We start from the raw sequence: 18241 nt of genomic DNA, 5'->3' as shown, positions 1-18241 counted from the left end.
TTTAAACTGTTGGGGAACGATGCCAGAAGAGAGGCTGCTGTTGATGATATCCAAGACCGATGCGCCAACACTCGAGATAACCTCCTGAAAGAACTGCGGGGGAAGAGAGTCGCAGGGGGAACCAGATGGCTTCGTCTGGCGAACTACATCCTCCAAAAGCGTCAAGGACACAGTTTCAAAAGAATTTAGCACAGCTGAACATGGAACATGGACAGAGGGGTCAGATGCGGTATTTGAGACCGGAGTCCTAGCTGTAGAGACCTTATCAATGAAAAACTGAAGGAATCTGTTGCACATCTCGGGTCAAGAATCCGAGCAAGTAGGTCGAGGGGGTTTGAGTACAGAATCTATTGTATCGTGGGTTGTGACGGTGAGCTTGACAAAAACACCTCTATTATTATTATTATTATTTTTCAGCTAAATCCTTGCCCATGACCAGCTCCTAGCAAGCAGCTTGAGCAGTTCCTGCGGTTTGCCAACTTCTGCAGGAGGTTCATCTGTGACTACAGCAAGGTCACCCACACACCTCACCCAACTCACCTCTATAGCCTCTCTATTTGCATGGACCCCCAAAGCTGACACTGCCTTCAAACGCCTCAACCAACTGTTCACCTCTGCCCCAGTCCTCATCCATCCTGATTCTGCTCTCCAGTTCATCATCGAGGTGGATGCTTCGAACTCCGTGCTCTTCCAGAGATGTTCTGGAGATCAAAAGGTACATGCCTGTCAATTCTTTTCACACAAATGTTTCCCGCGGAGAGAAACTGTGATCGCAACCGTTACACTGCCCTTTAGGCAGTGGAGACATTGGCTGGAGGGAGCTGAAATCCCCTTGCTGGTACTAACAGATCACAAAACACCCACATTTCTGCAATCTGCCAAGTCCCCAAATGCTTGTTAGGCTCTTTGGACCTTGTTCGAAGGACGCTGTCATTTTTCCTCTATCTTACAGTTCAGACCCCCATAATGTGAAGCCTGATGCTCTCTCTTGCACGCATGATCCATCTTCAGAGAGCCAACAAGAGAAGGAGATCAACAGGCAAACTGGTCCAGCATCTACAATGATGTAAACTCTGCAGTGGTCCATCATGTAGAAGAACGACATAAGCTGACAGGTGACACTCATGATTTAAAGTTCGATCCACCCTCTCATCCTATATCCATATCCTCACATATGGTCACAAACTGTGGGTTATGACCAAAAGAACAACATTACAGATACAAGCGACTGAAATGAGTTTGCTCCAAACTCAACTCAGGTCTCAGAGCTCTTCTTTAAGACATATGATAAGAAGTATGGCCATTGATCCTCCTCATAAAGAGTAAACATATGAAGTGGAATCTGGTTAGGATGCCTCCTGATGTTCAGGCATTTTCAACCGGGAGGAAGCCCCGGGGGACACCCCAGGACACAGACCGGGAGGAAGCCCCGGGGGACACCCCAGGACACAAAATATGGTTAGGCTGGCTCTGTTGCCCGCGGATACGTAGAAGAAAATGGATGGATGGGGCACAGCGATAGATAGATGAAAAAAGTGGTCCAAACTTTCTCGTTTTTTTATTCAAATGTGAGTCGGAATTAATTCAGTTTGTTAAAATATGCAAGAGACATTCTACCACTTTTCCGCCATGTACACTCTATTTAAAATGTCTTGCTTAAGTTAATGTCACATTATTTCCTTCTCAGCCCAAACACAATGCTACCCGCATACAGTCGGTGCTTGAGTACATTTGGTGTGTATGTGTGCACTTAGGCAACCTTACCATTTGCATATGGGTTGACAGTCTTCTTATTTGTCATTACTCGAGCTGTTGCATTGTTGACCTACAGCAGGTAGAGAGAAAATTTCACGAGTTATGAGAGTTGCATAGCTTTAAATAACAGATTGTGAAAGTCGGCATGCATTGTCCCCTTGTGTTATAAACAAAGAAACATTTCAAAATGGAAGCAGCACACTGTATCATGTCAAACATTCATGTCATTTGTGTGTTTTCACAGTTGCATTCAGAAACACTGAAAAAAAATCTCAAAAAAAAGAAAAAAATCACCTGTCCTTCTATTTGCATATTTTCTATTTATTTCAACATGCGTTCCGCTTAGAATGACATTTCAGTAAATATAAAGACAAAAGTAAAGAAAAAAATACAGATGCATATGGGCAATTTGGGTCATTTTGTTTTGTGAGCACAGATGCATGCAGAGGGCAGGGGAAAAGAAGAAGGAAAAAAAACCAAATATCAATAGGACAAGGAGGAAGAAAATATGCCGGAAGCATTGTGCAACATCCAGTCAATCTTGGAAAATGACACAATTGTGATGAAAGCACTAAAATGCAGTCACACTTGGACAACAGCCTTTCTACTTGCATTAAAAAAAAAAAAAAAATGAAAACCCCAAAGAACATAGATACTGTTATCAAGTCAATCAATCAACAATTCAACACATTCCAAAATCGAAATCAAAGTTAACAGGGAAAATTAAAATGCGGGTGCATTATCGTCAAACAAAAGTTTCCAAATTATTTTCCAACAATCTCCGATAGATGTGCAAATGAATCATGTCTCAGTCAAGATTGCTTTTACACGCAGTTACAGGAGAACACTTGTTGTCACTCAAGAAAATATGTCAATATACAGCATCAACCCAATCACAATTCAAAAAGAAATGTCACGTGAGATTTTGCGTTGCAAACGTTCAAGAGAGGAAGAGAGAGAGGAAATGCTGGCAGAATGGCTGGCTCGCCCACACTTACCATTCCCAAACCTTTTGGCCCCGCCCACTTGTTTGTGTACTGTTATCGTTGTAACTTTGATGGATGGGGGGCCCTAAACAAGCTACCATTGGAAGAATGGTGGGGGAAGGAGGGGATGAGAAAGGAATAAGCATCATCGTATTCAGTGGCGAAGAACACTTTGCAATCATACCACTGCACAAACTCTCTGTCAGCTCTCCACTTTTTGTTTTTTTAATTCAACCATAATTTAGGGCGGTCTTTGTTGTGTCCGTTCATCATTGTGGCCAGCTGGGGCGGAAAGACAACAGTCACTTCTAAAAAAACTAGAAGGGGTGCGGGTGTGTGGGAGTATCGGTAAAATCAATGCAATAACTTCCCACCTGGAGCTGGTAGTCATAATTTAAGAGTGTCTTCATATATGGAGACCCTTGGTTTAAATAAGACAAACTGGAGTGTCCATTTAATCCATACTCAAACCCGAGTGTGCATCAAACACTTGGACCAAGGCTGCTTGAAGAGATGGGTCAACAACCTGGGATAACTTCAGCAGAGTGAAGCTGAACCAGTGTTAAAATGTCATGGAAATCATAATGAAAACATGAATATAAAACATTTGAGTCAACAGTATGTACTCTCTTGTCACCAGAAGACCTTTGATAACATACTGCTCGTCTGTGTGTGCACTTATAGAAAGATGTTTAAGATATTTGTGACATCTCCAACAAGCGCACATGTAATACAGCGGAAAATCTTAGTGTTGTGGTTTTATCAGGTCGGGTTTTATCACACAAGGTGTAATAAATATTTTCATAACTGGATTGCAGGCTCCTTGGTGCTTGTGAAAAAATTTAATATCATGAAAACGTTTATTTCAATAATACTATTAAAAAAGTGAAACATGTGCAGTGCATGCATTCATTCCACACAGATGAATACTTTTCAGGTGTTAATTCATTTTAATTGAGATGATTTAATTTAGATGACCTCACAGTGCAGAGGTACCGGGTTCAATTCCAGCTCTGGCCTCCCTGTGTGTAGTTTGCATGTTCTCCCTGGGCCTGCGTGGGTTTTCTCCGGTTTCCTCCCACATTCCAAAAACATGCATGGCAGGCTGATTGAACATTCTAAATTGTCCCTCGGTGTTTGTGTGAGCGTGGATGATTGTTCGTCTCTGTGTGCTCTGCGATTGGCTGTCAACCGGTTCAGGGTGTCCCCCGCAGACAGCTGGGATAGGCTCCAGCATCCCCGCGACCCTTGTGAGGATGAAGCGGATCAGAAAATGGATCGATGGATGGATGGATATCTGAAAACTAATAAAACACCCAAATTCACAATCTCACAAAATTAGAATAATACTTAAGACGATAACGAAGAAACGACTTTTGGAAATGTTGCCGAACAGAAAAGTGTAAACATGAAAAGTATGTACATGTACAGCACTCAACACTCCTTTTGCCTGAATTAGTGCAGAAATGCGACGTAACATGGGAGTCAATCACTGCCACCCTCCATCTATCCATCCATCCATCCATTTTCTGATCCGCTCACAAGAGTCGCGGGATGTGCCGGAGCCTGTTTAGTGTTGACTTGTTTAAAGCGCTAATGGTGGCTTAGCATTGCTAGCGCTACTATTTCGTTCAAGCTGTTCAGCATTCTCTGTGAAGATTGATCAAAACGGCACATTTTCATAACTGCATGGTATTATGAGAATCCATCTTTTTGAATCATGCTTGTGCATGTCAGTAAGCGGCACAACTTTGGTCAGATAAATAATGTGTTTCCCAGTCTGAATGAGAGCACTTTCAGTGCCAGCAGGATTTGCTGTTGACCAGTGTTTGAGGCGAGCGTGGTTTGCAGACAATACCCTTTAATAGGCAGGAATGTACATATGATCCCATTTTGCAAATGCAACAACTTGTAGGAATGTAAGAAAACAGTGACTGGTGTAGATATTATGCAAATGCACAGAAGTTCATGTCTGGCTGTCAAATTTTTTTTTTTTTTTTTGAACAGGGTGTAGACAAGTTTAGATTAACACTCAAATATTTAACTAAATTATAATTAATGAAATTGTGTCATGAAGTGTTGTTTAATTTGATTATACTATTCTGGGAGGTGTTAAACACGTATACGGTTTGATAAATTGGCCAATAATGACATTAATTGACTATGGTAATATTTTGTCTCACTCGCCACTGCAGTTAAGACTGCATTATTAAGGTGCCTTGACTTGGGACTGTATTTATCACAGGACCTGACTTGCCCAAGAAAACATGACTTGGGGCATGCTTGAGACTCGAAAGTTACTTTAAACCAGTGGTCCCCAAACTTTTTCCTGTGAGGGCCACATAATTTTTCGCTTCTCTGCTGGGGGTCAGTTTGGAACAGAAAAAGTGTGACTGCAAGACTACCTAACATAAAAACATTTTGTTTTCCAGAAACCCACACAAAGTCAAATAACCTTTTCTGGATTTTTCACAGAACAAAAGTCAGTAAATAAATTATAACACTATAAATGAAATGAATAACAAAATAACCCTCACCGGGTTCTTCACAGAAAAAAAGCCAGGATAGCCAATAAATTACACTATTTATGAAAGAAATAATAATCAACTTTGCTCTGCTCCTCCATGAGCCTTCACCTTACCGTGGTGGAGGGGTTTGTGTGTCCCAATGATCCTAGGAGCTAAGTTGCCTGGGGCGTTGTGCCCGTGGCAGGGTCACCCAGAGCAAACAGGTCCTAGGTGAGGGACCAGACAAAGCACGGCTCACCCAGTTTCCCTTGCCTGGACCTGGGGCTCGTTGGCGAGCGCTTGGTGGCCGGGCCTGTACACATGGGGCCCGGCCGGGCTCAGCCCAAAGAGGCAACGTGGGTCCCCCTTCTCATGAACTCACCACCCATGGGAGGGGCCAAAGGTGTCAGGTGCAGTGTGAGCTGGGCAGCAGCCAAAGGCGGGGACCTTGGCAGTCCGATCCTCGGCTACAGAAGCTAGCTCTTGGGACATGGACTACACCTCTCTTGCAGGGAAGGAGCCCAAGCTGGTGTGCGAGGTAGAAAAGTTCCGACTGGATACAGTCGGACTTATCTCCACACACAGCCTGGGTTCTGGTACCAGTTCTCTTGAGAGGGGTTGGACTCTCTTCCACTCTGGAGTTGCCCACGGTGAGAGGCGCAGAGCAGGTGTGGGCATACTCATTGCCCCCCGGCTCAGTGCCTGTACATTGGGGTTTACACCGGAAGACGAGAGGGTTGCCTCCCTCCGTCTTCGGGTGGGGGGACAGGTCCTGACTGTTGTTTGTGTGTACGCACCCAACAGCAGCTCAGCGTACCCACCCTTTTTGGAGTCCATGGAGGGTGTGCTGGAGAGTACTCCTGCTGAGGACTCCCTTGTTCTGCTGGGGGACTTCAATGCTCACGTGGGCAATGACAGTGAGATGTGGAGGGGCGTGACTGGGAGGAACACCCCCCCCCCCCCCGATCAGAACTCGAGTGGTGTTTTGTTATTGGACTTCTGTGCTCGTCACGGATTGTCCATAACGAACACCTTGTTCAAACATAAGGGTGTCACCAGGAGACCCTTGGCTGCAGTTCAATGATTGACTTTGTGGTTGTATCATCGGATTTGCGGCCGCATGTTTTGGACACTCGGGTGAAGAGAGGGGCGAAGCTGTCAACTGGTCACCACCTGGTGCTGAGTGGGCTCCAATGGTGGGGGAAGATGTCGGTCCGACCTGGCAGACCCAAACGTATTGCAAGGGTTTGCTGGGAGCGTCTGGCAGAATCTCCTGTTAGAAAGAGTTTCAACTTCCACCTCCGGCAGAGCTTTTCCCATGTCCCGAGGGAGGCAGGGCACATTGAGTCCGAGTGGACCATGTTCCGTGCCTCTGTTGTTGAGGCGGCCAATCTGAGTTGTGGCCGTAAAGTGGTTGGTGCCTATCGTGGTGGCAACCCCCGTACTCGCTGGTGGACACCAGCAGTAAGGGATGCCGTCAAGCTGAAGAAGGAGTCCTATCGGGTCTTTATGGCTTGTGGGACCCCAGAGGCAGCTGAAGGGTATCGACTGGCCAAGCGGAATGCAGCTTCGGTGGTCGCTGAGGCAAAAACTCGGGCGTCGGAAGAGTTCGGTGAGGCCATGGAAGCCGACTTCCGGACGGCTTTGAGGAAATTCTGTTCCACCGTCCGACATCTTAGGAGGGGGAAACAGTGCACCACTAACACTGTGTACAGTGGGGATGGGGTGCTGCTGACCTCGAATCGGGACGTTGTGAGCCGGTGGGCGGAGTACTTCAAAGACCTCCTCAACTCCATCATCACGCCTTCCTTGGAGGAAGCAGAGTCTGGGGACTCTGAGGTGGGCTCTCCTATCTCTGTGGTCGAAGTCACCGATGTGGTTTAAAAGCTCCTCGTGGCAAGGCCCCAGGGGTGGATGACATCCGCTCGGAGTTCCTCAAGGATCTGGATGTTGTGGGGCTGTCCTGGTTGACATGCCTCTGCAACATCGCATGGTCAGCGGGGAGAGTGCCTCTGGATTGGCAGACCGGGGTGGTGGTCCCTCTTTTTAAAAAGGGGGACCGGAGGGTGTGTTCCAACTTCAGAGGGATTACACTCCTCAGCCTCCCTGGTAAGGTCTACTCAGGGGTGCTGAAGAGGAGGGTCGGTCAGAAAGTCGAGCCTCAGATTGAGGAGGAGCAGTGTGGTTTTCGTCTCGGCCGTGGAACAGTGGACCAGCTCTACACCCTTAGCAGAGTCCTCGAGGGTATGTGGGATATATTGCCACCACCTCCTGACAGATGAGACAAACAGCCTTTTCTTTGCATTGAAAACAAATCATAATAATCGTTTCTCCACTTTGGGTTAAATACCCTGCATTCTGAATATTTTTTTTCTCTTACCTTACCTTTTCGCCATGATTACGTTATCTTTGAGAGGGGCGGGTTCAGGATTTTTTTTCTGGGGTTGCCAGATAACGGCACAAACCACAGAAAGATGGAACAAATGCCGCGTTATATGTGTTTATGAAAGAGTTACTAACTAAAAGTTAATAATGAAAATCGTTCAGAACTAAGGAAGACTTTATTGTAAAAGCCCAAATTTATGATCAAATATAAATGCACATAGATGAAAAATAACTCAAAATACTCTCTGTTATTGTTCAGGGAGGCCGGACCAAATGCGGAGGCGGGCCATAGTTTGGGGACCTCTGCTTTGGGGACTTACGCTTGTGTGTCTTGATTCTAACTCTGCTGGAGTAACTGGTACTGTACTATTATTTGGAACTGCCCTAGACAGTATTTAATACTGAGGAGGGATTTAATACTTCCAAACAAATTGTAATGCTGACTCAGATTGGCTGAGAGAGATCTATTAGAGGTGCTATGAATAGAAAACAGTGACATCCACCGCACCGAGCAATTGTGGGTATATTTATTGCCCAACGTTTAGCACCTGTACATTGGGGTTCAGCTCACTCGATGACAGGATAGCCTCCCTCTACCTACGGTTGGTGGGGACGAGTACTGACTGTTGTTTGCACCTATGCAACAAACAGCAGTTAAGTGTAGCCACCCTTTTTGGAGTCCTTGGAGGGGTTGGAGAGTGCTCCATGATCGGAGGACTTCTATGCTCACATGGACAATGACAGTGGCTACATTTACATGCCACCAATGTTCGTCTAAATTCCGGTTTCTGAAACATTCAGCATAAGCCATTTACATGTATAAGCAGACTCCAGTCAACATGGTAATTGTGATCGAGTGGAATATCCCCATCAAAACTGCAACACACAGACAATGTCATAGACGACTTTTCCGCCTCTTACTTTCAACCATCAATAAAATACATTGTATTCAAGTCAGTCATCACACTCATAAAGTCATCAGTTTCATCCTCACTCCAAAAGTGTGGTTCTGTGCTGTGTCTTGAGTTTTGCCACATTGGTTTACTTATGCTTGTAGAAAAACATACAAGTCGTTTCTGTACTTAATTTAAAAAATAAAAATAAAACATCCTCCTGTCAAGAGCATGCGCAGAACACAAACCAACTTTCCATTCCATTGAGGTAGAACCAATACGTGTTCATACAACCAAATATTCAGGTTAAAAAATGAGTAACACGTCTTATTCAGGTTTTTTAAAAACCCAAATATGAGCATACTTGAGCATATTTTTGTGAGTGTTTCCATGGCAATGGGCAAACCCCGATATTGCTCATATTCAAAAGCGTTATTGACTGCATGTAAACGTAGTCGGTAAGACCTGGAAGGATGTGACTGGGACTAATACCAACTATGGGCGGATCACATTAAGTCTCAGATTCTTGAGGAGCAGTGTGGATTATGTCCCGGCCGTTTATCAGTGGACCACAACCTCGGCAGGGTCCTCCAGAGGTGCAAAAGAGTGTGCCCAAACAACCCACATATGTTTTGTGGACTTGGAGAAGGCATTCTGTGGTAGTTCTGTGGGGGGTACCCATAGAACCAATGTCAAAGTTGATTAGTACTCATCAGTCCATTATCCAAGCCACATATCCTCACGAGGGTCGTGGGCGTACTGGAGCCTATCCCATTCGTGATCGGGCAGTAGGCAGGGTACATCTTGAACTGGCTACCAGCCAATCGCAGAGTTTGATCTGTATTGCCTCGAGTAAGTCCTTTTCAGTGAGGGATGGACTCCGTCAAGGCTGTCCTTTGTCATCAATTTCATTCATAAGATTTACAGACATCATTTCTAAGCACAGACAAATCAGAATCAGAATCATCTTTATTGACAAAGTATGTAAAACACACAAGAAATTTGTCTCCGGTCGTATAAGCTGCACAAAGCGCGGTGAGGGTCCAGTTTGAAATGGAGCATGAGATTGACAGGTGGCTTGGTGCAGCATCTGCAGTGATGCAGACTCTATTGCTCTGTTGTGGCTGAGGAGGAGCTGAGCCGAAAGGCAAAGCTTTCAATTTACTGCAGGGGAAATAAGTTTCCACCGTAGGGTCACTGACCTCTCCCGTGGCGATACGGTTAAAAACTCGGTCATCTGAGAGCAACACATGTGGAGTCGACACGCTGCTCCTTTGAGGTGGCTTGGGCATGTGGTTAGGATACCTCCTGGAAGCCTGCCACCCTGGTGAGGTGTTCCAGGCATGTCCCACCCCGGAGAAGGCTCCAGGGACAAGACTCAGGACATTCTGAAGAGACTATGCCACTTGGCGTGCCTAGGGCTGACTGGAAGAGCTGGATGAAGTGGCTGGGGAGAGGGAAGTCTGGGGTGCCCCGCTCAAGCTGTTGCCCCCGCAACTCAACCTTGGACAAGTGGAAGAAAAAGGATGGATGGATGGAGACATCTGTTGAGGAAGCTTGTGGTTTTATGTGGACCACCAGCAGTGCTAATTAAAAATTGTGGGCACTCTTCATCACTTAAGTTGCCCATCCATGCTCTTGAGCCTTGTTTCGAGGTTCTTCTTCTTCCTCTTATCATCATCATCATAATAATAATAATAATGGAGGAATCTTCCAACTTGCAATGTGTATTTGAAATTGGATCTCATTTTTCTCCATTTTCTAGATGCGATGAAAACAATACCACCAGACTATTTGAATATTATATTTAATAGCAATTGGGATTCGATTCCTGATATTCCAAAATCAGTCGTTGTTCTGCCAATGATTTCACTTCAATATTTTTAGGCAGAAAAGAGAGTCCTATGTATCAAGCATATTTCTAATATATTCAACATGTGAATATACGTTATGGAAGTCATGTGTCTCCACTGGCCACAGTATATCAACACTCACGCATGATGCGTTATCAAACTCACGATCTTGAGCAGCCCATGTAACAACAAAAATGAACGTGAGCTACTCTCGCTTGTGCACTTCCCATAATTCAGGAATTTAGCCATGAATTGTAACTCCAGCAATGGAGAACACGATCACTTTGAGACACGATAAAGCCGTTGTGTAAACGAGGGACCAACACAAGAGTTTCTATCCATTCTCATTAAAAATTGTGTTTTGTAAACGTGGCCTGAGTCAGCTGGGAAAGGCTCCATTTTCCATGTGATCGTGAAAAGGAAATGTAGTGGTGAGAGAAGATTGATTTTTTGCTTTTCTTTGCAGTATTTTGGCCAGCTAAAAATCCAAAGCATCTACAAGTTTTCAAAATGCAGTTCATAATTCTTTGGAGGATTTATTTAGCATGAAGCAAACCTAATGGGGTTTTTTTTGTCATGTTTTAATGATGCACACAAATAAAAACAGTCTGCTACTGTACTGTCCTGTGTATGTTTTTTTTTTTTAAGGAAAGCTGCAACCACAGATAAAACTCAAACCATGGATCACTTTTGGATGCCATTTCACAAGAAAGATAAGATAGGGTGTTGTGGTCGACTGTCAGACGCTCACTTACACATACATCAATAGGGGACAAAAAGGACAAGGAGAAGAGAAAGAAAGGATTGAACACAAGTACCTCTATTTTACGGCCTTCGACCACAGTGCTGTGTAATTTCTCCCTGGCCCTGTCGGCGTCCATACTACGCTCGAATGTTACGAATCCAAAACCCTGCATGGAAAAAGGCAATCAAGCAACAAATCAACAACAGTGTAAAGCTTAGAAATGTGTACTCTCTGACATTTCAACTATAATAATACTGATAAATTTGCTATGTAGCATTTGTGTGTGTGCGTGTGTGTGTGTGTGTGTGTAACCACAGAAAGGTTTACATCAGCAAATAGAAAATGAAATCATTAAGCACCTCTAATAAACTCGCACGGCACTGTGCAAAACAAGTGCCAGACAAAATTATTCCAAGGACAATTTCTCAATGTTGCCATATTGATCTGTCATGACTCTTCAGTTTGTTAATTTAATTGAGGGGGGAGATATTTAATTATCTTTGAACACCCACACCTTCTACAGAATGTAAAATATATTCATCAATACAAAAATGCTGTTCTTCATTAATGATGTTAGTTTATCATTAAGTAAATCTTTTTTGCTCTGGACTGAAGCAGTATACATGTATGACATTGGGAGATTGTAAACACTTAGGCATATTGTCTTTTATTTTATTTATGTATTTATTTATTTTTTTACTTTGGACTTATCAAAGCTATCTATAATATAACAAATCTCCAATGGACAGACTACCATTTCCAAAATGTCTACATGCTCATTCATAAGTATCTGCTCTCTGTTTGGTTTCATCAATCTGGAAATAGGATTTTATTTTAGAGAAACCCCAGTATGTGCACAAGAAAACTACTCCAGCCAAAGGTTGTGACTTTCATCTCATCCCATCCAGGGTCACCATCAATGGCCTGATTTATTTTACACACATTCTGCCCACCCGAACCCACCGATTTGGTCTTCGTGACCAGGACAAGCCAACACGGCACTGGCTGGGAATTTTAACCCTGGCAACTGCATGAAACACATCCGTCACTACACTACCAAGGCCGATTCAGGTAAAATTAATGGTGGCATGCTTGGAAAAAAATAAAATAAAAATTACAGACCTTAGAACCACGCTCGTTGAAGATGATTTCCACATCTAAGATTTTGCCAAAATGCTGTTATTAAAAAGAAAACACAGTGATTAATTGTGAAATAAGTAGGGATCAAATTAACAACAAAAACACAATTAATTTACATATACAGTGATCCCTCACATATCGCGGTTAATGGGGATTGAGATCCTGCCGCGAAGTGAAAAACTGCGAAGTAGGGTTTGCCCCCCCCCCCACAGGAATTTTTGTGTCAGAGTTTGTGGGTACCAGCATGTTTAAAATATCTAAACAGTATTTATACTTTACATATTTCAGACAAAGACTATAGCAGTACAGGTATTTACTTAAATCTTTAATTATAAAACCTTATACAGTAATTAACATTCATCAGCATTGCCTTCTGAGAGAAGCGAAGAGACTTGTGCTGGTGGCGTAGAAGGCGGCCCTCATTTGAAGCTCTGACGGTGTAGCCACCGTTTGCCTCCAGCTAGCTCCTGGCCAGCTATCCCCTCGTGTTAATGATAAGACAATTCATTCGGTACTGATGAGAAGGAGGAGAAGAAAGATGTGTTGCTGCTTTCGGTCAGGCCCACACCCGAACCCTCTCTCTCGCTCTCTCTCTCCGCCGCACACACGTAGAAACAATAGAAGAGACAGTATGTCAGAGAGTCACCAGCTGGGTGGGGCTGCGAAGATGCACAGCCAATCAGCTCACGTGATAAATCCACTCGGTGCTGTCATTGGTCGATGTCGCACCAGGAACCAATCATGCGCCTTGAATGAGTGCCCACTGCATTACAGTACAGGCATGTACAAAACCTCCAAATCATTCAGCCATTTTTTCTGAATGCAGTACTTTGGAAAAAACACTGAATCCGCAATAAGTGAATCACGAAGTAGCGAGGGATCACTGTACAGAGTACAATTTTCCACACCTGTTCTTATAAAATATATAAAAGTGAACCTGAATTTCACTCTCATGTATTGTACTCACACCAAACATTTGCCTGAGGTCTGGGTCTCTGAACCTGAACGGGATGTTGGAGACATGAAGTCTTTTGGGTTGGGCCTTGCTGTCTGTGCTCTCAGGTGCAGTCTGTGTTGGTGGATGACTATCTGTCTGTGCTGGATCATCTGTCTGCTAGAGAAAACAATCAATTACCAAACTGTAGAGATGGGAACATTTTGAATTATCCATCCATCCCTCCATTTTCAACACCGCGTATCCTGAACATGGTCGCGGAGAGTTGCTGGAGCCTATCCCAGCTGATTTCGTGTGGAAGGCAGACTACGCTCTGAACTGGTCACTAGTCAGTCGCAGGGCACATAGATAGACAAACTTCCATTCACACCCACATTCACATCGTCACAAAGTGGGAACTGATCCCACGCTGCCCGCACACTACCACTACACCATCAGCGACCATTTTGAATCCATAATGAAAGAAAAAAAAATCCACAGTGTCCACGTATTTTGTAATGCTCTTATTCTGTCTTTTAATATCCCATTGCTTAACATTCTTAAGCGCTATTTTGTGAGAGCTGCCACACACCATGGAATGTGACAGATGTGACTGAACTGTTGCCCCCATGTACAGGCTTCTGCCTAATTTTCCTGAGTGGCCGAACATGCGTAAAAGGTTTTGCAAATTCAAATTTAAATCACAGGTGAAATGCGTATATATCTATCTATCGATCGATTGATTGATCGACCAATAGATATATCCATCCATCGATCCATTTTCAAATCTGCTTATCCTCACGAGGGTCTTGGGCGTGCTAGAGCTGATCCCAGCTGTCTTCGGGCAGTAGGCGGGGGACACCCTGGACTGGTTGCCGACTATAAGCAGGGCACCCACAGACGAACAGCCATTCGTGTTCACAAATAATACTGCGGGACAATTTAGAGCAGTGGTTTCAAACTCACAGCCTGCAGGCCATATGCGGCCCACAGGATGCACGTTTGAGGCTCCCGCGTTGACATGAAAGTTTAATATTAGTGTGGCCCGCGTGAGTTTGATATACAGTATATGCTGTACGTGTTAGCACTACCTCGGTGCTAAATAGTGAGATCTAATTGATATGTGCAGTCACCAACACACACTCAAACAGACAACTACTTTGTGAGCTCTGTGCAGCCATCATGAAACGAAGATAATATCAAAAGCATGGTTAACTAGTGACTAAACGAAGGAAGAAGGAGACAAGCAAGACTTCTAAGGATATTTAAGCTCATTGTGGATGTGAGCCCACTTTTGTCTTTCATTTATTGTTTTGTAATGCCATTTGTATTTGTATGTTTGATGTCCGTGTTTGTGACCAACTCGAATGGCTTTGTTACAACTGCAGCGGTTGTGAAGGCTCCATTTTAATCAAGCTGTATTGTATTGTATTGTATTCCCTTTAGTGTGGCTCCATCTAGTGGATGCATAGCGCAACCCTAGCCACTACTGTATGCACTTTCTAATGCAGTGCACCCTATATATGTAAACTGTTTTAAATAGGCCAAATCATTGAAGGTGCGCCTTATAATCCAAAGCACCTTATAGTTCAGAAAATATGGTACTGAACTACAGTATATTTATAACTTCACACTGTATGTACTTGTGGCTAAAATACAAAACAGTGGATGGTTCTTTTGCCAACCTACACATGTGGAGTCAATGAAAGGGGTCATCATTGCCAGCGGCTTCTAAAATATCCACATTCTCTCTTTTATTGTTTGCCCATCTCTTTGTATAATTATAATAAAACCACAACAGCCAAGGCAATTTGCTTCTTTCTAGACAAAAACACCATGTTTGTAGATTAATAAAATATAGTATAGTATGTACAAAGTGTGTTCCAATGATCCGGAGAGCGTTACCGTCTGGAGCTTGCTCCAGCTAGGGTCTCCCTTGGCAGGCCGGTCTTCCGGGGAGGTTCCAGACTAACAAGGTCCCAACGGTGTGTCGGTACGCTGCTAAAATGGCAGCCCCATCATCCGACTATCCTGCAGAGGGCCAACAACCCACTCAGGAGAAATTTATTGTTACGAAACCGACCAGAAGAAACCGGACTGCCCAAACCAAGACAAGACATAGGCACGCCCCCGACCAACGAGTATGGCTTGACCTACGCCTGAAGACGCGCATTGCTACATGGAACGTCTGAACGCTTCTTCGGGCTGGAGCTCCTTCACTGCTGTCCTTGGAGCTCTCCCGCTACAAAATCACCATGGCGGGTCTATGTGAATCAAGACGGCAAGGCAGCGGCGAAATTACAGCAGGAGAACACTGTTTCATATGGAGTGGCCCTGAAATTCGGACGGCGTTGCGCTGGCCATGTCCAAACATACACGGCAATCACTTATCAGCTGGATCCCAATTAACGATCGACTCCTGTCTGCACGGTTCCTCCACCGACATGGCAAGATGACAGTCATCGTTGCTTACACCCCCACAGATGTCGCCGATGATACAGTGAAGGACACCTTCTTCGACCAACTCCATCAGGTCGTTAGCCAAACCCCACCACATGACATTGTCATCATCCTCACTGACGCCAATGCAACCTTCTCTTCCTCCTCCAGAGAAGGACCATCTCACCAAACCACCACACAACCCATTGGCACCACCTTTGTCGACAACACCACAAATGATAACGGCAAACGTCTGCTTCTCCTCTGCTATTCAAATAACCTCTGTATCACCGACACATGGTTCCCCCGCAAGCAGATGCATCACTGGACCTGGTATAGTCCCGATGGAAGAACCCGGAAGGCGATAGACCACATCATCATCTCCCGCCGCTGGCGATCCTCCGTCACCAACTGCAGGGTCTTCAGAGGAGCACAGTTGGGCAACACTGACCACCGCCTGTTGGTTGCCCAGCTACGACTTAAAATACGAGCAGACCCATCTAACAGGCCACAACCATGCTTAATGTCTTCCAGACTCTGTGACCCCACCACTGCCTCTGCATATCGCCGCTCCATCACCAATGCCTTCACCGCCCTGGCCAATGATGACATCGCAGACTGGGAGACTTTCAAACTAAAGGTCAACCAGTCTGCCCAGGATGTATTGGGAAGATCAAGATCTCTTCCCTAACAACCATGGATCTCACAGCTGACCCTCGACATCATTGACCGCCGCCGTGCTGCTCGCCTGCGCGGCGATATCACAGAGTACCGGAGGCTGAATGCAGCACGAAATGCAGCAATTGCAACTGACAGGGAGAGATACTGGGGAGAAGAGGGTGAACGCATGGAATCAGCAGCACAGCGCAACGACCTTAGACAGGTCTTTCAAATGCTGCGCCAAGCCGGTATCGGACCACGCATCAAGACCGTCCTCATGAAGGATGCCAGTGGAAATCGCATCACCACTGAAATAGACTGCCTTGAACGCTGGAAAGAGCACTTCAGCAACCTCCTTCATCATCCTCCAGTTCCGACCGACCCCTGTCTTGTTACTGCTGCCAACTCCACTACCCCCAACCCCAACTGCAAAACTGACCCAGTCACAATCGACGAGGTCAGAGCAGCAATAAAATCACTAAAAAATCACAAGGCCCCTGGAATCTGTGCCATCACTGCAGAGCTGCTCAAAGAAGGTGGTGACTCCATGGCCCAGTGGCTCACCCACATCGTTAACCATGTGTGGGTGGCAGAACAGCCCCCCACAGACTGGACCCGAGGCATCATCCTGCCATTCTGGAAGCGGAAAGGCGACAAGCAACTCTGCAACGACTACAGAGGCATCTCACTACTCTCCATACCCGCAAAACTGTTCACCCGGATCCTTCTCACCCGCGCCCTTCCTGCCATTCGAAGCCATCGCTGCCCCCAACAAGCTGGCTTAACTGTGTCATTGACCACCTTATGATCCGAGTCCGGGAGCAAGTCTCAGGCGTGTCGTTCGGCAACTTCCACCTGACCGACCTTGAATACGCTGATGACACCACCCTGTTCAGCAACTCCCTCCAAGACCTCAGCAGTGCTCTCTCCATATACCAAACAGAAGCAGCAGAACCATTTTGAACATCAGCTGGCACCTCCATGTTGCCCACTCAGACCTCCGAAAACATACTCTTCAGCCCCCTGCATCCCGACTGGCCGCTCAGAGGCGCATCCGTTGGCTTGGACATCTCCTCCGATTACCCCCGGAACACCCAACTCGTGCCATCTTCTCATTTGATCCAGCGACAGCCGGCTGGAAAAGGCCACGCGGCAAACCCCACACCAGATGGTTTGATGTCATCAGGGAGGATCTCAAACACCAGGGCCTTACCCTGGAGGATGCAGTGAACCTGGCTCATGACCGTGGTCATTGGCGGGCCCTGGTGAAGCTGATCGGCTCTACGTACTGTGACGACCCAGCCGAATGAGACTGGGCCTCCACATCACAAGAGCATTTATTATTATTATTATTATTATTATGTACAAAGTATGTGCGGCCTTAAAAAACTTCCTTGATAGAAACACCAGGGTCTTTTTTTACATTGCAGCTTTAACATCTGTAATTGCCGTTCGGTTGTGCGGCGTTTGGTTGGGATGCTCGGCGGGCCTTCAATGAAAACACCACTTCCAAAATAGATTGAGGATGTGAATGTATTTAAAAAAAAAAAAGGAGACAAGTTGGGCGGCCCGGTGTACCAGTGTTTAGCGTGTTGACCTCACAGTGCAGAGGTTGTGGGTTCGATCCTGGCTCCGGCCTTCCTATGTGGAGTTTGCACGTTCTCCCGGGGCCTGCGTGGGTTTTCTCCGGGTACTCCGGTTTCATTCCAAAAAACATGCATGGCAGGCTGATTGAACACTCTAAATCAGGGGATCTTTTTGACTAATGTGGTATATATATATATATATATATATATATATATATATATATATATATATATATATATATATATACATACTGTATTTTCAAAGTGACTTCAACAATTTGTCAGTATAATAAGCCTCTGAATGTATTATTTTAAATAATTTTGTTCTGATACTCCCCATTAATGTGAATGGTTTTCC

At 45.1% G+C, this 18241-nt stretch overlaps 1 protein-coding gene across 4 annotated transcripts in view; it reads right to left on the bottom strand.

The window, feature by feature from the left end:
• The window catches only part of rbfox1 (RNA binding fox-1 homolog 1), a 191394-nt gene that overhangs the window by 50171 nt on the left and 122982 nt on the right, over nt 1-18241 (bottom strand). For 3 of the 4 annotated variants that reach the window (XM_086132301.1, XM_086132304.1, XM_086132303.1), the window contains exons 3-6: nt 13232-13378; nt 12247-12300; nt 11198-11290; nt 1765-1825 (exon numbers count right to left, since the gene is read on the bottom strand). In XM_086132301.1, coding sequence (XP_085988427.1) covers nt 1765-1825; nt 11198-11290; nt 12247-12300; nt 13232-13378 — 355 coding nt within the window. The remainder of the gene's footprint in view (nt 1-1764; nt 1826-11197; nt 11291-12246; nt 12301-13231; nt 13379-18241) is intronic. The other variant, XM_086132302.1, reaches the window with a different exon arrangement.

Source organism: Hippocampus guttulatus, chromosome 16 (genome assembly GCF_054856545.1).
Source record: "Hippocampus guttulatus isolate MCC_2025c chromosome 16, RoL_Hgut_1.0, whole genome shotgun sequence".
Classification (NCBI taxonomy): Eukaryota; Metazoa; Chordata; class Actinopteri; order Syngnathiformes; family Syngnathidae; genus Hippocampus; species Hippocampus guttulatus.
The sequence above is the reverse complement of the archived record's forward strand: the minus strand, read 5'-3'. Positions and strand labels throughout refer to the sequence as shown.